This window comes from Squalius cephalus (genome assembly GCF_949319135.1).
Source record: "Squalius cephalus genome assembly, chromosome: 17".
Lineage (NCBI taxonomy): Eukaryota > Metazoa > Chordata > Actinopteri > Cypriniformes > Leuciscidae > Squalius > Squalius cephalus.
In genome coordinates this window covers 36,322,326-36,348,332 of record NC_137138.1, presented here as the reverse complement: position 1 = coordinate 36,348,332, position 26,007 = coordinate 36,322,326, and the positions used below count along the sequence as shown (strand labels likewise).

General features: G+C 47.8%; 1 protein-coding gene across 1 annotated transcript in view; it reads right to left on the bottom strand.

Moving 5' to 3' along the window:
• Window positions 1-901: 901 nt before the first annotated feature.
• Window positions 902-26,007, bottom strand: part of macroh2a1 (macroH2A.1 histone) — a 41,582-nt gene continuing 16,476 nt past the window's right edge. Inside the window, exons 6-10 of the mRNA XM_079898366.1 lie at window positions 24,388-24,478; window positions 5,831-5,920; window positions 5,268-5,442; window positions 2,691-2,965; window positions 902-1,770 (exon numbers count right to left, since the gene is read on the bottom strand). Of these exons, the coding sequence (XP_079754492.1) occupies window positions 2,800-2,965; window positions 5,268-5,442; window positions 5,831-5,920; window positions 24,388-24,478 (522 nt within the window). The 3' untranslated portion in view covers window positions 902-1,770; window positions 2,691-2,799. The remainder of the gene's footprint in view (window positions 1,771-2,690; window positions 2,966-5,267; window positions 5,443-5,830; window positions 5,921-24,387; window positions 24,479-26,007) is intronic.

The following is a 26,007-nucleotide window of genomic DNA, read 5'->3' as shown; positions in this document are numbered from 1 at the left end:
AGAGAGCGAAGGTGTGAGGAGAGATGTGTGTCTCCTGGGCTTCAGCTGAACAGAACGAGCCCTAATAGGGATCTGCGTTATTATTCAACCCCAGGAACCAGACAATCGGGGTCACCAGGATAAGCATATATTGGTTTATCAGTAAGGTTCTGTTCTACAACTGGTATTTTATAAACTGGGAAGTTATAAACATGCACATTTTCCCCCAAAAATTCTCGAGCGGCCAAAGTTTTGCCGAAAGGAGATCGAGAGTTATTAGGCATCCTACCTAACGTTCATGAGTACGGCCTCAGATCTAAAGCTTATACAAGTGAATATAGAAAGAAGTGCGTTCATAACACATGAGGATTTCTCCTGTTTGTATTCGATTACTCACTAAGTCACATTTGAGCAGCTCTAAGTATATTGCGTCGACATTCTTCACGAGTACGAGTGATCAACAACCAGATTCACCACTGAGGCCGTGTGCATCCACTCCAAATGACAGATATATTACGCTCCTTTCATGTGCACTCGCATGATCTTTCAGGACTGGATGTTTTCCCTCCCTGATCCCGCAGTTGTTTGTTTTAATTTCACGTAGCCCTCTTCCCCCGCCGGGCTTACTTTGTACATGCGAGGAATAAAGCATCATCTGCCGGAGCTCTGGGAAAGAGCAGTGCCTACAGATGCTTTGAGTTTACTGAGATTTCCCAGCGAGGAGTAGAGGAGAGAGCTGCCCGTATTTCCTGAGGATTAGTCCTCAGATGGTGCCCTTCGAGGAGGTCTGCGGATCCGCTGGGAAACTGACCCGGCACTGACTGCCAATGACCCCGGGATAAGAGCTCGCCGGAGAGCCAGAGCGCTGCTGGACACCACCACGCATGAGAACTCACCAGGTATAAGGAAATAAACAAACCTTCATCACTTCCTTTGTCTGTATTATGAATGTAAGATGCTCTGAATACAACACTGGACAAAGGGCTCCCTCTGCTGGCAGCAGCCGCACATTACACAAGCCGTGCAGTCAGTCATCAATGCTCATACAGTAGTCAACATTTGTGAGCCTGTCACAAAACCAGTCACATGGGTCAATTTTTTAAAATTGAAATTCATACATCATCTGAAAGCTGAATAAAGTTTTCCATTGATGTATGGTTTGTAAGGATAGGACAATATTTGGCAACTATTTGTAAATCTGGAATCAGAAGATGCAAAAAAATCTAAACATTGAGAAAATCTCCTTTAAAGTTGTGCATTTGTGTTCACGATTGTGCAGCATTCACTCACAAAAATACATGTTTTATATATTTACGGTAGGAAATTTACAAAATATCTCCATGGAACATGATCTTTACTTAATATCCTAATGAGTTTTGGCATAAAAGAAAAATCGATAATTTTGACCCATACAATGTATTGTTGGCTATTGCCACAGATATACCCGTGCGACTCGAGACTGGGTTTGTGATGCAGGGTCACATCTGAAGTGGATCAAAAAAGTTCATCATAGTTGTCCTAAGACAAGAACGGATATTGTTCAAAATACATGTATAACTTTGATGAAAGGTTTTGATCCACTTCAAATGTTGACTAGTGTAATTTAAATTATTCAGTTTTTATATATTAATTCAGTTCATATATAGATCATTTTTTCAGTTATTTCATATACACTTTATGCATATTAACATTTGTGATACACATGATACAATAAGAGGCAAAATGAAGCTGCATGTCAGTGCAACAAACCCTCTGTTAAAAATTAAGAGTAAATCAAAGACTTCCAAACACCTGGGCCCGTATTCATAAAGAATCTTAATGCAAAGAGTAGCTCCTAGTGACAAAATTCTAAGAAAATTCTTAGAAATGTGGGCGTTTACTCTTAAATTTAAAGAAAAAATCCTAGTAAAGAAAAAAGTAATTCAGAAAGCATCTTAACCCTTAAAAGAGGTCTTAAGGTCAAAATTGTTAGGAGTACGGACGAGGACTTTTAAGAGGCTTAAGAGTTTCTTTAGCAGAGGAGAAAATGGCAGAAAGACGAAGAGAGAGAAGAAATGTGTTGCAGACAATGGATGACAGTGAGTTAATAAGAAGATATATATTAGATCGTGCAGGGATCATGTTTGTGACTGATCTTATTAGAGACACGCTAACATCTCCAACACAGCGCAGAAATGCCATAGCGCCTGAAATGAAAGTAATCACTACATTAAGATATTTGGCAACTGGGAAAATTCCATGTTTGATTCATTAAAACCAACATTCAAACCACCATTTAAATAGACATGCCAACAATCAGTGTAATTGGAAAGAGTGGAACAATTTTTATCATTCTAAGCCAAGCAAATACCTTATAGGAAATTAACAGCATGGTTAAAAAAATAAGGATATAATGTGTGTGTGTGAGAACGGTCAAGTAGGAAAAATTATGCATGTAATTTCAAAGTGAAGGCTTAGAATATATCCTATACTTAAAATCACTTTTTTCCCCTTATTGGACAACCAGCCAATCACAGTCTTCAAAAGATTGTGTCATCCATAGCAACGGGGTCAGCCCCGCCTCCTCACTAAGATAAAAGTTTTTGTCTTTTCCTTACTCAGAGTTGCTCTCAGATCGGTCCCGAATAGCTCTTAACCTAAGACTCCTACGTAAAAGTTTTTAAGCTAAATTAAGAGTTTTCTGAGAGGATTCTTAGAATCTTTATGAATACGGGCCCTGGAATGCAACAACTGTACGTTTATGATAAAGTACCAAAACATATTTTATCACCCAAATGAATTATCCCTCTATAGAATTTTTAATCAACAGAAATTTCTACTTCAATTGGCGTCTAGTTTGGCCATTTCCTGCACGTAGATGCCGATGCTCTCGCTGTCGAACAGCACGAAGAACACGGTCTTGATGGAGGAGGACATGGTGGAGACGAAGTAGCTGGAGATGGCCTTCAGGATGAGCTGAGCCGCCGTCTGCTTCGGGAACCCGTTTCTACACACAAACACACCAGTGACGGAACGCCATTTAGGAAACAACATGCAGCATTTAGCAATTAGTAATGAATGCTATCTCAAATGGATCAGAAAACCAATCAGTCCCTTAGAGAACTGAAAATGATCTGTATCTTTTCTCTGAACAAATATCTCTCTATAAAACATTTTGAAATATCTATTATTACTGTTGTTATAAAAGATACAAGATATTCTAATTTTATGACCAGCACCTGTATATCATCAAAAAGTTGATTTATTTCAGTAATTCCGTTAAAAAAGTGAAACTTGTATATTATATAGACTCATTACATGCAAAGTGAGATATCTCAAGCCTTTATTTGTTATAATTTTGATGATTATGGCTTACAGCTTATGAAACCCACGAAATCAAAATCCCAGAAAATTAGAATATTACATGAAATCACACAGTAATTACACAGTGATACCATGGTCATTGAACCAGGTTTTGGTTATTTTGGCAGTGTGGGCAGGTGCAAATCCTGCTGGAGAATGAAGTCAGCATCTCCATAAAGCTTGTCTGCTGAAGGAAGCATGAAGTGCTCTGGAAATGTCCTGGTAGACGGCTGCGTTGAGTGGACAGCACAGTGGACCAACACCAGCCGATGACATGGCTCCCCAAACCAACACAGACTGTGGAAACTTCACACTGGACTTCAAGCATCTTGGATTGTGTGCCTCTCCATTCTTCCTCCAGACTCTGGGACCTTGGTTTCCAAAAGAGATGCAACATTTGCTCTCATCAGAAAAGAGGACTTTGGTCCACTGTGCTTTATTAAATCCAGAGTCAACGCAGCCGTCTACCAGGACATTTCCAGAGCACTTCATGCTTCCTTCAGCACACAAGCTTTATGGAGATGCTTCCTTCATTTTCCAGCAGGATTTGCACCGGCCCACACTGCCAAAAGAACCAAAACCTGGTTCAATGACCATGGGATTACTGTGTAATTACTGTGTGATTTCATGTAATATTCTAATTTTCTGAGATTTTGATTTTGTGGTTTTCACAAGCTGTAAGCCATAATCATCAAAATTATAACAAATAAAGGCTTGAGATATCTCACTTTGCATGTAATGAGTCTATATAATATACAAGTTTCACTTTTTTAACGGAATTACTGAAATAAATCAACTTTTTGATGATATTCTAATTTTATGACCAGCACCTGTATTTATATTTATCATATGCACAGTAAAACACCAGGGTTTTTACCACACAATGAAATTCTTATTTTGCAAGTCTCCCTTACACAGAAGTATACTATATAAATACAAACAGTGAAAAAAAACAATCAAGTTATTTCAGGTTTGCACAGTGGACTCACTTTCTTACACAATTACAGTCTTAAAGACACAATAAGATCTTTTATATTGTGACATACATCCGAGAAAAGGTGATTATGACACACGGGTTTTGTTCAGTTGTGGATCAGGGATGGAGGCGGATCTGAACGTGAGCTTGGATTGGACTGAAGGAAAGGGGCGGAGCTTAAGCACACTGTGTGATTGGAGGACACCAGCATACATCATCAGTGTCATCAGAAGATCCAGTTATGACATTCTGATTAAACATTACCAGATCAAATTAAGAAAAACACGCATGGATTGGATTTCAGGCTGACCCGTTTAATCCCAAATTTTTCCCAGACATGAAAATATCCAAATGAGGTGTCATTAGTTGCCCCTTGAAATAATCAATAATTATTTTTTGAAATTTTTTATGGAAAAGTGTGGTTAAAAATCTTATATATAGCCTATATCACCCCAGTTATTTAACACATTTGTGGAGCACATAAATGTGTCATTATAGGGTTACTATTAAACATAAAAACCTTTATACAACACTTAGGAATAGGAATACTGAGATAAAAGACAAAAGATTATATTTTCCCACCGGTCACTATTGTTGCCATCAACATCTTTACTCAATCTATGACCACACTCAACAAAACTGAATAATTGTGAATTCATATATTAATACTAGACTCCTTAAAGATAATGTGTACCGTCTTTATATTAACATACTTTACTAACCTTTTGTGTTGGAGCTTTGATGCAGCGTCATCTACTGAATTAAACTGCTCTGGTCATGTGACCATGTGAAACAACACCAATTTAATTGAGACCCTTTATTCTCTCCATATTTGCCGGAAATGCACTAAAACAGCAGTCAATACAATTTTTAGAGCTTAATAAATTAACTCTATTGTGACCAGTGGCATTGAATGTGTTAACTGAAGATTGGTGCAGATTTCAGTGTGTGTTCAGGGCTGAAGCTGTACCTGCCGCTGCCGATAGAAGGGAAGGCCACAGACTTGAGCTTCTTCTCATCAGCGAGAGCCAGGCAGTTCTTCACAGTCTTATCCAGCATCTCCTCACACTTATCCGAGCCCCAGCCAGGACTGTTACAGTGGATGACAAACTTTGCAGGAAGACCGAATCCCGAGGTCACGGCCGCTGAGGAGAGCCAAGATTCACAGATCATACACTGCAATCTATACACAGTTACATCGTTTGAGTGCTCTGAATAAAAGAGGGAATTCATCAAAACGTAGCTCTTCATAGCTATAACAACTCAGAATTACTCAACCAGAAATTCATCAAACGTATCCTTCCTTCCAGATGATTTCAGATGGTGGAAACTGAGCATGAATGTGTTTATGACTTCAGAAAGTTCATGGTTCAGTGTGAGTTATGGTTCATCAGCATCTGTGGCATATATGGATGAGCTTGTAATTTATCCATTAACCTATTTATTTGTTTTGTTTTGGGAATATCTTCTACAAGTGAGCCTGTTTGTCAGATTGTTTTCTCTGAATGTGTTGTTCAGTGTAATCTGCAGTACCTCCTGCCACCTCCAGAGGGCCATTCTTCTTGCGCAGCTCCAGAACCGCCTCTCCAAACTCCTTTCCCCCGATCTTCTCCAGAGCATTCCCTGCAGGAGACACGCCACTGTGAGTCTCTGACCGGCACTCGTTTAAAGAGACGGTGTGAGTCTCCGACCGGCACTCGTTTAAAGAGACGGTGTGAGTCTCCGACCGGCACTCGTTTAAAGAGACAGTGTGAGTCTCTGACGGGCACTCGTTTAAAGAGACGGTGTGAGTCTCTGACGGGCACTCGTTTAAAGCGACGGTGTGAGTCTCTGACGGGCACTCGTTTAAAGTGACGGTGTGAGTCTCTGACGGGCACTCGTTTAAAGCGACGGTGTGAGTCTCTGACGGGCACTCGTTTAAAGAGACGGTGTGAGTCTCCGACCGGCACTCGTTTAAAGAGACGGTGTGAGTCTCTGACCGCACTCGTTTAAAGAGACGGTGTGAGTCTCTGACCGGCACTCGTTTAAAGCGACGGTGTGAGTCTCTGACGGGCACTCGTTTAAAGCGACGGTGTGAGTCTCTGACGGGCACTCGTTTAAAGTGACGGTGTGAGTCTCTGACCGGCACTCGTTTAAAGAGACGGTGTGAGTCTCTGATCGCACTCATTTAAAGAGACGGTGTGAGTCTCTGACCGGCACTCATTTAAAGAGACAGTGTGAGTCTCTGACCGGCACTCGTTTAAAGAGACAGTGTGAGTCTCTGACCGGCACTCGTTTAAAGAGTCGGTGTGAGTCTCTGACCGGCACTCGTTTAAAGTGACGGTGTGAGTCTCTGACCGGCACTCGTTTAAAGAGACGGTGTGAGTCTCTGACCGGCACTCGTTTAAAGAGACGGTGTGAGTCTCTGACCAGCACTCGTTTAAAGAGACGGTGTGAGTCTCTGACCGGCACTCGTTTAAAGAGACGGTGTGAGTCTCTGACCGGCACTCGTTTAAAGAGACGGTGTGAGTCTCTGACCAGCACTCGTTTAAAGTGACGGTGTGAGTCTCTGACCAGCACTCGTTTAAAGAGACGGTGTGAGTCTCTGACCGGCACTCGTTTAAAGAGACGGTGTGAGTCTCTGACCAGCACTCGTTTAAAGAGACGGTGTGAGTCTCTGACCGGCACTCGACGGTGTGAGTCTCTGACCGGCACTCGTTTAAAGCGACGGTGTGAGTCTCTGACCGGCACTCGTTTAAAGAGACGGTGTGAGTCTCTGACCAGCACTCGTTTAAAGAGACGGTGTGAGTCTCTGACCGGCACTCGTTTAAAGAGACGGTGTGAGTCTCTGACCAGCACTCGTTTAAAGTGACGGTGTGAGTCTCTGACCGGCACTCGTTTAAAGAGACGGTGTGAGTCTCTGACCGGCACTCGTTTAAAGAGACGGTGTGAGTCTCTGACCGGCACTCATTTAAAGAGACAGTGTGAGTCTCTGACGGGCACTCGTTTAAAGAGACGGTGTGAGTCTCTGACGGGCACTCGTTTAAAGCGACGGTGTGAGTCTCTGACCGGCACTCATTTAAAGTGACGGTGTGAGTCTCTGACGGGCACTCGTTTAAAGCGACGGTGTGAGTCTCTGACGGGCACTCGTTTAAAGCGACGGTGTGAGTCTCTGACCGGCACTCGTTTAAAGTGACGGTGTGAGTCTCTGACGGGCACTCGTTTAAAGCGACGGTGTGAGTCTCTGACCGGCACTCGTTTAAAGTGACGGTGTGAGTCTCTGACCGGCACTCGTTTAAAGTGACGGTGTGAGTCTCTGACGGGCACTCGTTTAAAGCGACGGTGTGAGTCTCTGACGGGCACTCGTTTAAAGAGACGGTGTGAGTCTCTGACCGGCACTCGTTTAAAGTGACGGTGTGAGTCTCTGACCGGCACTCGTTTAAAGTGACGGTGTGAGTCTCTGACGGGCACTCGTTTAAAGTGACGGTGTGAGTCTCTGACGGGCACTCGTTTAAAGTGACGGTGTGAGTCTCTGACGGGCACTCGTTTAAAGTGACGGTGTGAGTCTCTGACCGGCACTCGTTTAAAGTGACGGTGTGAGTCTCTGACGGGCACTCGTTTAAAGCGACGGTGTGAGTCTCTGACCGGCACTCGTTTAAAGTGACGGTGTGAGTCTCTGACGGGCACTCGTTTAAAGAGACGGTGTGAGTCTCTGACCGGCACTCATTTAAAGAGACAGTGTGAGTCTCTGACGGGCACTCGTTTAAAGAGACGGTGTGAGTCTCTGACGGGCACTCGTTTAAAGCGACGGTGTGAGTCTCTGACCGGCACTCATTTAAAGTGACGGTGTGAGTCTCTGACGGGCACTCGTTTAAAGCGACGGTGTGAGTCTCTGACGGGCACTCGTTTAAAGTGACGGTGTGAGTCTCTGACGGGCACTCGTTTAAAGCGACGGTGTGAGTCTCTGACCGGCACTCGTTTAAAGTGACGGTGTGAGTCTCTGACCGGCACTCGTTTAAAGTGACGGTGTGAGTCTCTGACGGGCACTCGTTTAAAGCGACGGTGTGAGTCTCTGACGGGCACTCGTTTAAAGAGACGGTGTGAGTCTCTGACCGGCACTCGTTTAAAGAGACGGTGTGAGTCTCTGACCGGCACTCGTTTAAAGTGACGGTGTGAGTCTCTGACGGGCACTCGTTTAAAGTGACGGTGTGAGTCTCTGACGGGCACTCGTTTAAAGTGACGGTGTGAGTCTCTGACGGGCACTCGTTTAAAGTGACGGTGTGAGTCTCTGACCGGCACTCGTTTAAAGTGACGGTGTGAGTCTCTGACGGGCACTCGTTTAAAGCGACGGTGTGAGTCTCTGACGGGCACTCGTTTAAAGAGACGGTGTGAGTCTCTGACGGGCACTCGTTTAAAGTGACGGTGTGAGTCTCTGACGGGCACTCGTTTAAAGTGACGGTGTGAGTCTCTGACGGGCACTCGTTTAAAGTGACGGTGTGAGTCTCTGACCGGCACTCGTTTAAAGTGACGGTGTGAGTCTCTGACGGGCACTCGTTTAAAGAGACGGTGTGAGTCTCTGACCGGCACTCGTTTAAAGCGACGGTGTGAGTCTCTGACCGGCATTCGTTTAAAGCGACGGTGTGAGTCTCTGACGGGCACTCGTTTAAAGAGACGGTGTGAGTCTCTGACCGGCACTCGTTTAAAGAGACGGTGTGAGTCTCTGACCGGCACTCGTTTAAAGTGACGGTGTGAGTCTCTGACCGGCACTCGTTTAAAGCGACGGTGTGAGTCTCTGACGGGCACTCGTTTAAAGAGACGGTGTGAGTCTCTGACCGGCACTCGTTTAAAGCGACGGTGTGAGTCTCTGACCAGCACTCGTTTAAAGCGACGGTGTGAGTCTCTGACGGGCACTCGTTTAAAGTGACGGTGTGAGTCTCTGACGGGCACTCGTTTAAAGAGACGGTGTGAGTCTCTGACCGGCACTCGTTTAAAGTGACGGTGTGAGTCTCTGACCGGCACTCGTTTAAAGCGACGGTGTGAGTCTCTGACGGGCACTCGTTTAAAGAGACGGTGTGAGTCTCTGACCGGCACTCGTTTAAAGCGACGGTGTGAGTCTCTGACCAGCACTCGTTTAAAGTGACGGTGTGAGTCTCTGACCGGCACTCATTTAAAGAGACGGTGTGAGTCTCTGACCGGCACTCGTTTAAAGTGACGGTGTGAGTCTCTGACCGGCACTCATTTAAAGAGACAGTGTGAGTCTCTGACCAGCACTCGTTTAAAGAGACGGTGTGAGTCTCTGACCGGCACTCATTTAAAGAGACGGTGTGAGTCTCTGACCAGCACTCGTTTAAAGTGACGGTGTGAGTCTCTGACCGGCACTCGTTTAAAGTGACGGTGTGAGTCTCTGACCGGCACTCGTTTAAAGTGACGGTGTGAGTCTCTGACCGGCACTCATTTAAAGAGACAGTGTGAGTCTCTGACGGGCACTCGTTTAAAGAGACGGTGTGAGTCTCTGACGGGCACTCGTTTAAAGCGACGGTGTGAGTCTCTGACCGGCACTCATTTAAAGAGACAGTGTGAGTCTCTGACGGGCACTCGTTTAAAGTGACGGTGTGAGTCTCTGACGGGCACTCGTTTAAAGCGACGGTGTGAGTCTCTGACGGGCACTCGTTTAAAGCGACGGTGTGAGTCTCTGACGGGCACTCGTTTAAAGTGACGGTGTGAGTCTCTGACGGGCACTCGTTTAAAGTGACGGTGTGAGTCTCTGACGGGCACTCGTTTAAAGTGACGGTGTGAGTCTCTGACCGGCACTCGTTTAAAGTGACGGTGTGAGTCTCTGACGGGCACTCGTTTAAAGCGACGGTGTGAGTCTCTGACGGGCACTCGTTTAAAGAGACGGTGTGAGTCTCTGACCGGCACTCGTTTAAAGCGACGGTGTGAGTCTCTGACCAGCACTCGTTTAAAGTGACGGTGTGAGTCTCTGACCGGCACTCATTTAAAGAGACGGTGTGAGTCTCTGACCGGCACTCGTTTAAAGTGACGGTGTGAGTCTCTGACCGGCACTCATTTAAAGAGACAGTGTGAGTCTCTGACCAGCACTCGTTTAAAGAGACGGTGTGAGTCTCTGACCGGCACTCATTTAAAGAGACGGTGTGAGTCTCTGACCAGCACTCGTTTAAAGTGACGGTGTGAGTCTCTGACCGGCACTCGTTTAAAGTGACGGTGTGAGTCTCTGACCGGCACTCGTTTAAAGTGACGGTGTGAGTCTCTGACCGGCACTCATTTAAAGAGACAGTGTGAGTCTCTGACGGGCACTCGTTTAAAGAGACGGTGTGAGTCTCTGACGGGCACTCGTTTAAAGCGACGGTGTGAGTCTCTGACGGGCACTCGTTTAAAGTGACGGTGTGAGTCTCTGACGGGCACTCGTTTAAAGCGACGGTGTGAGTCTCTGACGGGCACTCGTTTAAAGTGACGGTGTGAGTCTCTGACGGGCACTCGTTTAAAGTGACGGTGTGAGTCTCTGACGGGCACTCGTTTAAAGTGACGGTGTGAGTCTCTGACCGGCACTCGTTTAAAGTGACGGTGTGAGTCTCTGACGGGCACTCGTTTAAAGCGACGGTGTGAGTCTCTGACGGGCACTCGTTTAAAGAGACGGTGTGAGTCTCCGACCGGCACTCGTTTAAAGAGACGGTGTGAGTCTCTGACCGCACTCGTTTAAAGAGACGGTGTGAGTCTCTGACCGGCACTCGTTTAAAGCGACGGTGTGAGTCTCTGACGGGCACTCGTTTAAAGCGACGGTGTGAGTCTCTGACGGGCACTCGTTTAAAGAGACGGTGTGAGTCTCTGACGGGCACTCGTTTAAAGTGACGGTGTGAGTCTCTGACGGGCACTCGTTTAAAGAGACGGTGTGAGTCTCTGACGGGCACTCGTTTAAAGCGACGGTGTGAGTCTCTGACGGGCACTCGTTTAAAGCGACGGTGTGAGTCTCTGACGGGCACTCGTTTAAAGTGACGGTGTGAGTCTCTGACCGGCACTCGTTTAAAGAGACGGTGTGAGTCTCTGACGGGCACTCGTTTAAAGTGACGGTGTGAGTCTCTGACGGGCACTCGTTTAAAGCGACGGTGTGAGTCTCTGACGGGCACTCGTTTAAAGAGACGGTGTGAGTCTCCGACCGGCACTCGTTTAAAGAGACGGTGTGAGTCTCTGACCGCACTCGTTTAAAGAGACGGTGTGAGTCTCTGACCGGCACTCGTTTAAAGCGACGGTGTGAGTCTCTGACCGGCATTCGTTTAAAGCGACGGTGTGAGTCTCTGACCGGCATTCGTTTAAAGCGACGGTGTGAGTCTCTGACCGGCACTCGTTTAAAGAGACGGTGTGAGTCTCTGACCGGCACTCATTTAAAGAGACAGTGTGAGTCTCTGACCAGCACTCGTTTAAAGAGACGGTGTGAGTCTCTGACCGGCACTCGTTTTAAGTGACGGTGTGAGTCTCTGACCGGCATTCGTTTAAAGCGACGGTGTGAGTCTCTGACCGGCATTCGTTTAAAGCGACGGTGTGAGTCTCTGACCGGCACTCGTTTAAAGCGACGGTGTGAGTCTCTGACGGGCACTCGTTTAAAGAGACGGTGTGAGTCTCTGACCGGCACTCGTTTAAAGAGACGGTGTGAGTCTCTGACCGGCACTCGTTTAAAGAGACGGTGTGAGTCTCTGACCGGCACTCGTTTAAAGAGACGGTGTGAGTCTCTGACCGGCACTCGTTTAAAGAGACAGTGTGAGTCTCTGACGGGCACTCGTTTAAAGAGACGGTGTGAGTCTCTGACCGGCACTCATTTAAAGAGACAGTGTGAGTCTCTGACCGGCACTCGTTTAAAGAGACGGTGTGAGTCTCTGACCGGCATTCGTTTAAAGAGTCGGTGTGAGTCTCTGACCGGCACTCGTTTAAAGCGACGGTGTGAGTCTCTGACCGGCACTCGTTTAAAGCGACGGTGTGAGTCTCTGACCGGCTCTCATTTAAAGCGACGGTGTGAGTCTCTGACCGGCTCTCATTTAAAGAGACGGTGTGAGTCTCTGACCGGCACTCGTTTAAAGAGACGGTGTGAGTCTCTGACGGGCTCTCATTTAAAGCGACGGTGTGAGTCTCTGACCGGCACTCATTTAAAGCGACGGTGTGAGTCTCTGACCGGCACTCGTTTAAAGAGACGGTGTGAGTCTCTGACGGGCTCTCATTTAAAGAGACAGTGTGAGTCTCTGACCGGCACTCATTTAAAGAGACAGTGTGAGTCTCTGACCGGCATTCGTTTAAAGAGACGGTGTGAGTCTCTGACCGGCACTCGTTTAAAGAGATAGTGTGAGTCTACGACCGGCATTCGTTTAAAGAGACGGTGTGAGTCTCTGACCGGCACTCGTTTAAAGAGATAGTGTGAGTCTCTGACCGGCACTCATTTAAAGAGACAGTGTGAGTCTCTGACCGGCACTCATTTAAAGAGACAGTGTGAGTCTCTGACCGGCATTCGTTTAAAGAGACGGTGTGAGTCTCTGACCGGCACTCGTTTAAAGAGACGGTGTGAGTCTCTGACCGGCATTCGTTTAAAGAGACGGTGTGAGTCTCTGACCGGCACTCGTTTAAAGAGATAGTGTGAGTCTACGACCGGCACTCGTTTAAAGAGACGGTGTGAGTCTCTGACCGGCACTCGTTTAAAGAGACAGTGTGAGTCTCTGACCGGCACTCATTTAAAGAGACAGTGTGAGTCTCTGACCGGCACTCATTTAAAGAGACAGTGTGAGTCTCTGACCGGCACTCGTTTAAAGAGACAGTGTGAGTCTCTGACCGGCACTCATTTAAAGAGACAGTGTGAGTCTCTGACCGGCACTCGTTTAAAGAGACGGTGTGAGTCTCTGACCGGCACTCGTTTAAAGAGACGGTGTGAGTCTCTGACCGGCACTCGTTTAAAGAGACGGTGTGAGTCTCTGACCGGCACTCGTTTAAAGAGACGGTGTGAGTCTCTGACCGGCACTCGTTTAAAGAGACGGTGTGAGTCTCTGATCGCACTCGTTTAAAGAGACGGTGTGAGTCTCTGATCGCACTCATTTAAAGAGACAGTGTGAGTCTCTGACCGGCATTCGTTTAAAGAGACAGTGTGAGTCTCTGACCGGCATTCGTTTAAAGAGTCGGTGTGAGTCTCTGACCGGCACTCGTTTAAAGCGACGGTGTGAGTCTCTGACCGGCACTCGTTTAAAGAGACGGTGTGAGTCTCTGACCGGCACTCGTTTAAAGAGACGGTGTGAGTCTCTGACCGGCACTCGTTTAAAGAGACAGTGTGAGTCTCTGACCGGCACTCGTTTAAAGCGACGGTGTGAGTCTCTGAGTCTCTGACCGGCACTCGTTTAAAGAGACGGTGTGAGTCTCTGATCGCACTCGTTTAAAGCGACGGTGTGAGTCTCTGACCGGCACTCGTTTAAAGCGACGGTGTGAGTCTCTGAGTATCTGACCGGCACTCGTTTAAAGAGACGGTGTGAGTCTCTGACCGGCACTCGTTTAAAGAGACGGTGTGAGTCTCTGACCGGCACTCGTTTAAAGAGACGGTGTGAGTCTCTGACCGGCACTCGTTTAAAGAGACGGTGTGAGTCTCTGACCGGCACTCGTTTAAAGCGACGGTGTGAGTCTCTGACCAGCACTGGTTTAAAGAGACGGTGTGAGTCTCTGACCGGCACTCGTTTAAAGAGACGGTGTGAGTCTCTGACCAGCACTCGTTTAAAGCGACGGTGTGAGTCTCTGACCGGCACTCGTTTAAAGAGACGGTGTGAGTCTCTGACCGGCACTCGTTTAAAGAGACGGTGTGAGTCTCTGACGGGCTCTCATTTAAAGCGACGGTGTGAGTCTCTGACCGGCACTCATTTAAAGCGACGGTGTGAGTCTCTGACCGGCACTCGTTTAAAGAGACGGTGTGAGTCTCTGACCGGCACTCGTTTAAAGAGACGGTGTGAGTCTCTGACCGGCACTCGTTTAAAGCGACGGTGTGAGTCTCTGACCAGCACTGGTTTAAAGAGACGGTGTGAGTCTCTGACCGGCACTCGTTTAAAGAGACGGTGTGAGTCTCTGACCAGCACTCGTTTAAAGCGACGGTGTGAGTCTCTGACCGGCACTGGTTTAAAGAGACGGTGTGAGTCTCTGACCGGCACTCGTTTAAAGAGACGGTGTGAGTCTCTGACGGGCTCTCATTTAAAGCGACGGTGTGAGTCTCTGACCGGCACTCATTTAAAGCGACGGTGTGAGTCTCTGACCGGCACTCGTTTAAAGAGACGGTGTGAGTCTCTGACGGGCTCTCATTTAAAGAGACAGTGTGAGTCTCTGACCGGCACTCATTTAAAGAGACAGTGTGAGTCTCTGACCGGCATTCGTTTAAAGAGACGGTGTGAGTCTCTGACCGGCACTCGTTTAAAGAGATAGTGTGAGTCTACGACCGGCATTCGTTTAAAGAGACGGTGTGAGTCTCTGACCGGCACTCGTTTAAAGAGATAGTGTGAGTCTCTGACCGGCACTCATTTAAAGAGACAGTGTGAGTCTCTGACCGGCATTCGTTTAAAGAGACGGTGTGAGTCTCTGACCGGCACTCGTTTAAAGAGATAGTGTGAGTCTACGACCGGCATTCGTTTAAAGAGACGGTGTGAGTCTCTGACCGGCACTCGTTTAAAGAGATAGTGTGAGTCTCTGACCGGCACTCATTTAAAGAGACAGTGTGAGTCTCTGACCGGCACTCATTTAAAGAGACAGTGTGAGTCTCTGACCGGCATTCGTTTAAAGAGACGGTGTGAGTCTCTGACCGGCACTCGTTTAAAGAGACGGTGTGAGTCTCTGACCGGCATTCGTTTAAAGAGACGGTGTGAGTCTCTGACCGGCACTCGTTTAAAGAGATAGTGTGAGTCTACGACCGGCACTCGTTTAAAGAGACGGTGTGAGTCTCTGACCGGCACTCGTTTAAAGAGACAGTGTGAGTCTCTGACCGGCACTCATTTAAAGAGACAGTGTGAGTCTCTGACCGGCACTCATTTAAAGAGACAGTGTGAGTCTCTGACCGGCACTCGTTTAAAGAGACGGTGTGAGTCTCTGACCGGCACTCGTTTAAAGAGACGGTGTGAGTCTCTGACCGGCACTCGTTTAAAGAGACGGTGTGAGTCTCTGACCGGCACTCGTTTAAAGAGACGGTGTGAGTCTCTGATCGCACTCGTTTAAAGAGACGGTGTGAGTCTCTGACCGGCACTTGTTTAAAGAGACAGTGTGAGTCTCTGACCGGCATTCGTTTAAAGAGACGGTGTGAGTCTCTGATCGCACTCATTTAAAGAGACAGTGTGAGTCTCTGACCGGCATTCGTTTAAAGAGACAGTGTGAGTCTCTGACCGGCATTCGTTTAAAGAGACAGTGTGAGTCTCTGACCGGCACTCGTTTAAAGAGACGGTGTGAGTCTCTGACCGGCACTCGTTTAAAGAGACGGTGTGAGTCTCTGACCGGCACTCGTTTAAAGAGACAGTGTGAGTCTCTGACCGGCACTCGTTTAAAGCGACGGTGTGAGTCTCTGACCGGCACTCGTTTAAAGAGACAGTGTGAGTCTCTGACCGGCACTCGTTTAAAGAGACGGTGTGAGTCTCTGATCGCACTCGTTTAAAGCGACGGTGTGAGTCTCTGACCGGCACTCGTTTAAAGCGACGGTGTGAGTCTCTGAGTATCTGACCGGCACTCGTTTAAAGAGACGGTGTGAGTCTCTGACCGGCACTCGTTTAAAGCGACGGTGTGAGTCTCTGACCGGCACTCGTTTAAAGAGACGGTGTGAGTCTCTGACCGGCACTCGTTTAAAGCGACGGTGTGAGTCTCTGAGTATCTGACCGGCACTCGTTTAAAGAGACGGTGTGAGTCTCTGACCGGCACTCGTTTAAAGCGACGGTGTGAGTCTCTGACCGGCACTCGTTTAAAGAGACGGTGTGAGTCTCTGACCGGCACTCGTTTAAAGAGACGGTGTGAGTCTCTGACCGGCACTCGTTTAAAGAGACGGTGTGAGTCTCTGACCGGCACTCGTTTAAAGCGACGGTGTGAGTCTCTGACAAGCACTGGTTTAAAGAGACGGTGTGAGTCTCTGACCGGCACTCGTTTAAAGAGACGGTGTGAGTCTCTGACCAGCACTGGTTTAAAGAGACGGTGTGAGTCTCTGACCGGCACTCGTTTAAAGAGACGGTGTGAGTCTCTGACGGGCTCTCATTTAAAGCGACGGTGTGAGTCTCTGACCGGCACTCATTTAAAGCGACGGTGTGAGTCTCTGACCGGCACTCGTTTAAAGAGACGGTGTGAGTCTCTGACGGGCTCTCATTTAAAGAGACAGTGTGAGTCTCTGACCGGCACTCATTTAAAGAGACAGTGTGAGTCTCTGACCGGCATTCGTTTAAAGAGACGGTGTGAGTCTCTGACCGGCACTCGTTTAAAGAGATAGTGTGAGTCTACGACCGGCATTCGTTTAAAGAGACGGTGTGAGTCTCTGACCGGCACTCGTTTAAAGAGATAGTGTGAGTCTCTGACCGGCACTCATTTAAAGAGACAGTGTGAGTCTCTGACCGGCACTCATTTAAAGAGACAGTGTGAGTCTCTGACCGGCATTCGTTTAAAGAGACGGTGTGAGTCTCTGACCGGCACTCGTTTAAAGAGACGGTGTGAGTCTCTGACCGGCATTCGTTTAAAGAGACGGTGTGAGTCTCTGACCGGCACTCGTTTAAAGAGATAGTGTGAGTCTACGACCGGCACTCGTTTAAAGAGACGGTGTGAGTCTCTGACCGGCACTCGTTTAAAGAGATAGTGTGAGTCTACGACCGGCACTCGTTTAAAGAGACGGTGTGAGTCTCTGACCGGCACTCATTTAAAGAGACAGTGTGAGTCTCTGACCGGCACTCATTTAAAGAGACAGTGTGAGTCTCTGACCGGCACTCGTTTAAAGAGACGGTGTGAGTCTCTGACCGGCACTCGTTTAAAGAGACGGTGTGAGTCTCTGACCGGCATTCGTTTAAAGAGACAGTGTGAGTCTCTGACCGGCACTCATTTAAAGAGACAGTGTGAGTCTCTGACCGGCACTCGTTTAAAGAGACAGTGTGAGTCTCTGACCGGCATTCGTTTAAAGAGACGGTGTGAGTCTCTGACCGGCACTCGTTTAAAGAGACGGTGTGAGTCTCTGACCGGCATTCGTTTAAAGAGACGGTGTGAGTCTCTGACCGGCACTCGTTTAAAGAGATAGTGTGAGTCTACGACCGGCACTCGTTTAAAGAGACGGTGTGAGTCTCTGACCGGCACTCGTTTAAAGAGATAGTGTGAGTCTACGACCGGCACTCGTTTAAAGAGACGGTGTGAGTCTCTGACCGGCACTCATTTAAAGAGACAGTGTGAGTCTCTGACCGGCACTCATTTAAAGAGACAGTGTGAGTCTCTGACCGGCACTCGTTTAAAGAGACGGTGTGAGTCTCTGACCGGCACTCGTTTAAAGAGACGGTGTGAGTCTCTGACCGGCACTCGTTTAAAGAGACGGTGTGAGTCTCTGACCGGCACTCGTTTAAAGAGACGGTGTGAGTCTCTGACCGGCACTCGTTTAAAGAGACGGTGTGAGTCTCTGATCGCACTCGTTTAAAGAGACGGTGTGAGTCTCTGATCGCACTCATTTAAAGAGACAGTGTGAGTCTCTGACCGGCATTCGTTTAAAGAGACAGTGTGAGTCTCTGACCGGCATTCGTTTAAAGAGACAGTGTGAGTCTCTGACCGGCACTCGTTTAAAGAGACGGTGTGAGTCTCTGACCGGCACTCGTTTAAAGAGACGGTGTGAGTCTCTGACCGGCACTCGTTTAAAGAGACGGTGTGAGTCTCTGACCGGCACTCGTTTAAAGAGACGGTGTGAGTCTCTGACCGGCACTCGTTTAAAGCGACGGTGTGAGTCTCTGACCGGCACTCGTTTAAAGAGACGGTGTGAGTCTCTGATCGCACTCGTTTAAAGCGACGGTGTGAGTCTCTGACCGGCACTCGTTTAAAGCGACGGTGTGAGTCTCTGAGTATCTGACCGGCACTCGTTTAAAGAGACGGTGTGAGTCTCTGACCGGCACTCGTTTAAAGCGACGGTGTGAGTCTCTGACCGGCACTCGTTTAAAGAGACGGTGTGAGTCTCTGACCGGCACTCGTTTAAAGAGACGGTGTGAGTCTCTGACCGGCACTCGTTTAAAGAGACGGTGTGAGTCTCTGACCGGCACTCGTTTAAAGCGACGGTGTGAGTCTCTGACCAGCACTGGTTTAAAGAGACGGTGTGAGTCTCTGACCGGCACTCGTTTAAAGAGACGGTGTGAGTCTCTGACCGGCACTCGTTTAAAGCGACGGTGTGAGTCTCTGACCAGCACTGGTTTAAAGAGACGGTGTGAGTCTCTGACCGGCACTCGTTTAAAGAGACGGTGTGAGTCTCTGACCGGCACTCGTTTAAAGCGACGGTGTGAGTCTCTGACCGGCACTCGTTTAAAGAGACGGTGTGAGTCTCTGACCGGCACTCGTTTAAAGAGACGGTGTGAGTCTCTGACCGGCACTCGTTTAAAGCGACGGTGTGAGTCTCTGACCGGCTCTCATTTAAAGCGACGGTGTGAGTCTCTGACCGGCTCTCATTTAAAGCGACGGTGTGAGTCTCTGACCAGCACTCGTTTAAAGAGATGGTGTGAGTCTCTGACCGGCACTCGTTTAAAGAGACGGTGTGAGTCTCTGACCGGCACTCGTTTAAAGCGACGGTGTGAGTCTCTGACCAGCACTGGTTTAAAGAGACGGTGTGAGTCTCTGACCGGCACTCGTTTAAAGAGACAGTGTGAGTCTCTGACCAGCACTCGTTTAAAGAGACGGTGTGAGTCTCTGACCGGCACTCGTTTAAAGAGACGGTGTGAGTCTCTGACCGGCACTCGTTTAAAGAGACGGTGTGAGTCTCTGACCGGCACTCGTTTAAAGAGACGTTTAAAGAGACGGTGTGAGTCTCTGACCGGCACTCGTTTAAAGAGACGGTGTGAGTCTCTGACCGGCACTCGTTTAAAGAGACGGTGTGAGTCTCCGACCGGCACTCGTTTAAAGAGACAGTGTGAGTCTCCGACCGGCACTCGTTTAAAGAGACGGTGTGAGTCTCTGACCAGCACTCGTTTAAAGCGACGGTGTGAGTCTCTGACCGGCACTCGTTTAAAGAGACGGTGTGAGTCTCTGACCGGCACTCGTTTAAAGAGATAGTGTGAGTCTCTGACCGGCTCTCATTTAAAGCGACGGTGTGAGTCTCTGACCGGCTCTCATTTAAAGCGACGGTGTGAGTCTCTGACCAGCACTCGTTTAAAGAGATGGTGTGAGTCTCTGACCGGCACTCGTTTAAAGAGACGGTGTGAGTCTCTGACCGGCACTCGTTTAAAGCGACGGTGTGAGTCTCTGACCAGCACTGGTTTAAAGAGACGGTGTGAGTCTCTGACCGGCACTCGTTTAAAGAGACAGTGTGAGTCTCTGACCAGCACTCGTTTAAAGAGACGGTGTGAGTCTCTGACCGGCACTCGTTTAAAGAGACGGTGTGAGTCTCTGACCGGCACTCGTTTAAAGAGACGGTGTGAGTCTCTGACCGGCACTCGTTTAAAGAGACGTTTAAAGAGACGGTGTGAGTCTCTGACCGGCACTCGTTTAAAGAGACGGTGTGAGTCTCTGACCGGCACTCGTTTAAAGAGACGGTGTGAGTCTCCGACCGGCACTCGTTTAAAGAGACAGTGTGAGTCTCCGACCGGCACTCGTTTAAAGAGACGGTGTGAGTCTCTGACCAGCACTCGTTTAAAGCGACGGTGTGAGTCTCTGACCGGCACTCGTTTAAAGAGACGGTGTGAGTCTCTGACCGGCACTCGTTTAAAGAGACGGTGTGAGTCTCTGACCGGCACTCGTTTAAAGAGACGGTGTGAGTCTCTGACCGGCACTCGTTTAAAGAGACGGTGTGAGTCTCCGACCGGCACTCGTTTAAAGAGACAGTGTGAGTCTCTGACCGGCACTCGTTTAAAGCGACGGTGTGAGTCTCTGACCGGCACTCGTTTAAAGAGACGGTGTGAGTCTCTGACCGGCACTCGTTTAAAGAGACGGTGTGAGTCTCTGACCGGCACTCGTTTAAAGCGACGGTGTGAGTCTCTGACCGGCACTCGTTTAAAGCGACGGTGTGAGTCTCTGACCGGCTCTCATTTAAAGCGACGGTGTGAGTCTCTGACCGGCTCTCATTTAAAGCGACGGTGTGAGTCTCTGACCGGCACTCGTTTAAAGAGACGGTGTGAGTCTCTGACCGGCACTCGTTTAAAGCGACGGTGTGAGTCTCTGACGGTGTGAGTCTCTGATCGCACTCGTTTAAAGAGACGGTGTGAGTCTCTGATCGCACTCGTTTAAAGCGACGGTGTGAGTCTCTGACCGGCACTCGTTTAAAGAGACGGTGTGAGTCTCTGACCGGCACTCGTTTAAAGAGACGGTGTGAGTCTCTGATCGCACTCGTTTAAAGTGACGGTGTGAGTCTCTGACCGGCATTCGTTTAAAGAGTCGGTGTGAGTCTCTGACCAGCACTCGTTTAAAGAGACGGTGTGAGTCTCTGACCGGCATTCGTTTAAAGAGACGGTGTGAGTCTCTGACCGGCACTCGTTTAAAGCGACGGTGTGAGTCTCTGACCGGCACTCGTTTAAAGAGACGGTGTGAGTCTCTGACCGGCACTCGTTTAAAGAGACGGTGTGAGTCTCTGACCGGCACTCGTTTAAAGCGACGGTGTGAGTCTCTGACCGGCACTCGTTTAAAGAGACGGTGTGAGTCTCTGACCGGCACTCGTTTAAAGTGACGGTGTGAGTCTCTGACCGGCACTCGTTTAAAGAGACGGTGTGAGTCTCTGACCGGCACTCGTTTAAAGAGACAGTGTGAGTCTCTGACCGGCACTCGTTTAAAGAGACGGTGTGAGTCTCTGACCGGCACTCGTTTAAAGAGACAGTGTGAGTCTCTGACCGGCACTCGTTTAAAGAGTCGGTGTGAGTCTCTGACCGGCACTCGTTTAAAGTGACGGTGTGAGTCTCTGACCGGCACTCGTTTAAAGAGACGGTGTGAGTCTCTGACCGGCACTCGTTTAAAGCGACGGTGTGAGTCTCTGACCGGCACTCGTTTAAAGAGTCGGTGTGAGTCTCTGACCGGCACTTGTTTAAAGCGACGGTGTGAGTCTCTGACCGGCACTCGTTTAAAGTGACGGTGTGAGTCTCTGACCGGCACTCGTTTAAAGAGACGGTGTGAGTCTCTGACCGGCACTCGTTTAAAGAGACAGTGTGAGTCTCTGACCGGCACTCGTTTAAAGTGACGGTGTGAGTCTCTGACCGGCACTCGTTTAAAGAGTCGGTGTGAGTCTCTGACCGGCACTCGTTTAAAGTGACGGTGTGAGTCTCTGACCGGCACTCGTTTAAAGAGACGGTGTGAGTCTCTGACCGGCACTCGTTTAAAGTGACGGTGTGAGTCTCTGACCGGCACTCGTTTAAAGAGACGGTGTGAGTCTCTGACCGGCACTCGTTTAAAGAGACGGTGTGAGTCTCTGATCGCACTCGTTTAAAGAGACGGTGTGAGTCTCTGACCGGCACTCGGTTAAAGCGACGGTGTGAGTCTCTGACCGGCACTCGTTTAAAGAGACGGTGTGAGTCTCTGACCGGCACTCGTTTAAAGTGACGGTGTGAGTCTCTGACCGGCACTCGTTTAAAGAGACAGTGTGAGTCTCTGACCGGCACTCGTTTAAAGTGACGGTGTGAGTCTCTGACCGGCACTCGTTTAAAGAGACGGTGTGAGTCTCTGACCGGCACTCGTTTAAAGAGACAGTGTGAGTCTCTGACCGGCACTCGTTTAAAGTGACGGTGTGAGTCTCTGACCGGCACTCGTTTAAAGTGACGGTGTGAGTCTCTGACCGGCACTCGTTTAAAGAGACAGTGTGAGTCTCTGACCGGCACTCGTTTAAAGTGACGGTGTGAGTCTCTGACCGGCACTCGTTTAAAGTGACGGTGTGAGTCTCTGACCGGCACTCGTTTAAAGAGACAGTGTGAGTCTCTGACCGGCACTCGTTTAAAGTGACGGTGTGAGTCTCTGACCGGCACTCGTTTAAAGAGACGGTGTGAGTCTCTGACCGGCACTCGTTTAAAGAGACGGTGTGAGTCTCTGACCGGCACTCGTTTAAAGAGACAGTGTGAGTCTCTGACCGGCACTCGTTTAAAGTGACGGTGTGAGTCTCTGACCGGCATTCGTTTAAAGCGACGGTGTGAGTCTCTGACCGGCACTCGTTTAAAGTGACGGTGTGAGTCTCTGACCGGCACTCGTTTAAAGAGACAGTGTGAGTCTCTGACCGGCACTCGTTTAAAGTGACGGTGTGAGTCTCTGACCGGCACTCGTTTAAAGAGACGGTGTGAGTCTCTGACCGGCACTCGTTTAAAGAGACAGTGTGAGTCTCTGACGGGCACTCGTTTAAAGAGACGGTGTGAGTCTCTGACGGGCACTCGTTTAAAGAGATAGTGTGAGTCTACGACCGGCACTCGTTTAAAGCGACGGTGTGAGTCTCTGACCGGCACTCGTTTAAAGAGACGGTGTGAGTCTCTGACCGGCACTCGTTTAAAGCGACGGTGTGAGTCTCTGACCGGCACTCGTTTAAAGAGACGGTGTGAGTCTCTGATCGGCACTCGTTTAAAGCGACGGTGTGAGTCTCTGACCGGCACTCGTTTAAAGAGACGGTGTGAGTCTCTGACCGGCACTCGGTTAAAGCGACGGTGTGAGTCTCTGACCGGCACTCGTTTAAAGAGACGGTGTGAGTCTCTGACCGGCACTCGTTTAAAGCGACGGTGTGAGTCTCTGACCGGCACTCGTTTAAAGCGACGGTGTGAGTCTCTGACCGGCACTCGTTTAAAGAGACGGTGTGAGTCTCTGACCGGCACTCGTTTAAAGCGACGGTGTGAGTCTCTGACCGGCACTCGTTTAAAGCGACGGTGTGAGTCTCTGACCGGCACTCGTTTAAAGAGATAGTGTGAGTCTCTGACCGGCACTCGTTTAAAGAGACGGTGTGAGTCTCTGACCGGCACTCGTTTAAAGCGACGGTGTGAGTCTCTGACCGGCACTCGTTTAAAGAGACGGTGTGAGTCTCTGACCGGCACTCGTTTAAAGAGACGGTGTGAGTCTCTGATCGGCACTCGTTTAAAGCGACGGTTGTGAATGTTTTCAAAACCGATGATATTTGTCAGACCTGCTGTGACGTGCCTCGAGGAGCTTTATTTGAGTTTATGCGAGTGTGTTTCAGGAAAAGAAGTTTCGTCTTTTGTATCTCCTCATCAGAAAAACATCATATGGGTTTGGAAGGAGATGCGGGTGAGTAAATGATGACAGAACAGTGAACATGCTGCTTCTTCTGATCCCTTACCCAGCAAACGTTCTCTCAACGTTATGAACAAACGTCCTTCCAGTAACATTAATAGAACATTCGTTTAGCACCATCTGGTGTCTAATAATGTTCTCAAAACATCAGCACAAAAATATATATATATTTTTAACATTTTAGTTGGACTAAAAAAAAAAGAGATATATATTTTTAAAAACTGGATGTTTTTTATGTTCAGAAAACGTTCAGAAATACGTTTTCAATAAACATGATTAATAATATTAAAAAGTTGGGTTACAAATTAAACTGGATTGAGTTTGTTTGGGCACAGGAATCAGTGAAGACATGGAAAAATAAGTATATGAAAAAAGAGAATTCAAAGTTTAGACACAAAAAGCAAGTTGACAGAACTCACAATATTAACATGAAATAATTGCCACTGCAATCCAAATAGAAAGTAAAGCATTACCCAAATGTACTCAACCACAGCCATGAAACTCCAGCACTAGATCCATTAACTCAGGCCAGATCCAAGCATGAACACAGTGTGCCGTTTCAGACACCTTCTGCATTCATTGTCACTGAGCAAATATTGTTCTAAGAAAGTGCTTTTGTTATTAGTATGTGTGTGCGATCAGTGTCAGAGCTGTGGTTTTGACAGTGGATCTGCTACGGGAGACAACGGCTCCTTTACCTACTTCACCACCCATGTAGAAGGTGGAGTTGGTCGGGTGAACAACGGCTTCACTTTCGATGGTGGCAATGTCAGCTTGCACAACTTGCAGCTAAAACAACAGGCAAACAAATATAGTGAGAGACAAATGCTGTGGACAATGTGGTGAAACCATGACGAGGAGACAAAAACTGCTCGGAATATAGAAGAGAAAAGTAAAGAGGGAGACACTGCCATCTACTGAGAAGCTGGATGGAGGCGAGCACCACACACACACACACACACACACATACACACACAGGACTGATGGAAAGGCTGACCGAATCCTGACACATCTGACACGTGGCTCGATCTACAGCGTTTGAATGAACATGAGCCTCCATGGCAGCTTGACTAACAGCTCACCTAAGTCCTCTTTAAGGTCAGAGGTCAGCATTGGTCGGGTTGAAGGCAGCCAGGTTAGTGATCTGACAGTGAATGAGATTGAGCTGTAGAGAGATCATGCAGCAGGGTTGAAGAGTAAAGCAGAAGTTAACAACAGCCGGCCGTACTCTACACACTGAGCTCAGGAAAACTAAACCTCAATGCAGATCGCAGGAGAGGCATGGAAGAAAACTGGAAGGATGAGGACACTGTTTTCTCCAGAGCCGCTTTAGCTGATTCGACTGTTTCATAATTGACAAATTTTGCTTAATTGATGAATTGATCTGAATAATAACTATTATCTTCAGTAGAGCAGCTGTACAGCTGAATTGAACTTGTTTCAAACTTGATGAACTTTTTGATGAACACTTTTATTGAACTGAACTGAATTATGACTACAGTTTTTTTTTAGAACTGCTTTATAGAAGAATTTGTCTCGCGTTTGATGAAATTTGCATAATTGATTTTGTTATTTTCCTGTTTATCGTCTTGCAGGAAGGTTTCTTCAATCATCTCGGAGACATTCCCGCAGTTCTTCTGGATTTAGTCTGTCTCAGTTTCTTCTGTTTCTTCATGTAATCACAGACGGACTCGATGATGGTGAGATCAGATCATACCGCCTGCTGTCAGACTTCTTGTGCATACACAAATCTCACTGGATTATTACAATTAATGGCAAAAAGAATGTTTGGAAATGTAAACTGATATTTCCTACTGACACACAACAGCAAAAGATATAAATAACTGACTTAAAACCTTTTTTTGGGGGGGGGGGGGGGGGGGGGTATTAACATGCCTAAGACTTGCACAGTACTGTATATTAAAATAATTGTCACTCCCGAAGCTCAACAGGCTTGTCTGTGATTGGCTACAATTCTCTGTAATGCTGCTGTAAATAGAAACCTTTGACACTCTTCACTAATGCACACAGGAGCACATCACAAAGTGCCACGTGCATCTTCAGACAGGGGAATCTGGGCAAGCCTTGAAAGATGAGATACCAAGAAAACCTCAACTAGTTCTTCTCATCTCATCATCTCATCTGTTTAAAACAACAGCCGTTGACCAATTAGCTGTGCAGTTTATAAATCACAAGACATGAGAAATACACAATACAAAACAAAACCTCCAAGGTTGGTTAACTGCCTGAAAAAGGAAGCATGATTTTAGCTTACATTTAAAATCAATAGTTGTTGGTGTGATTCTAATATAAATAGG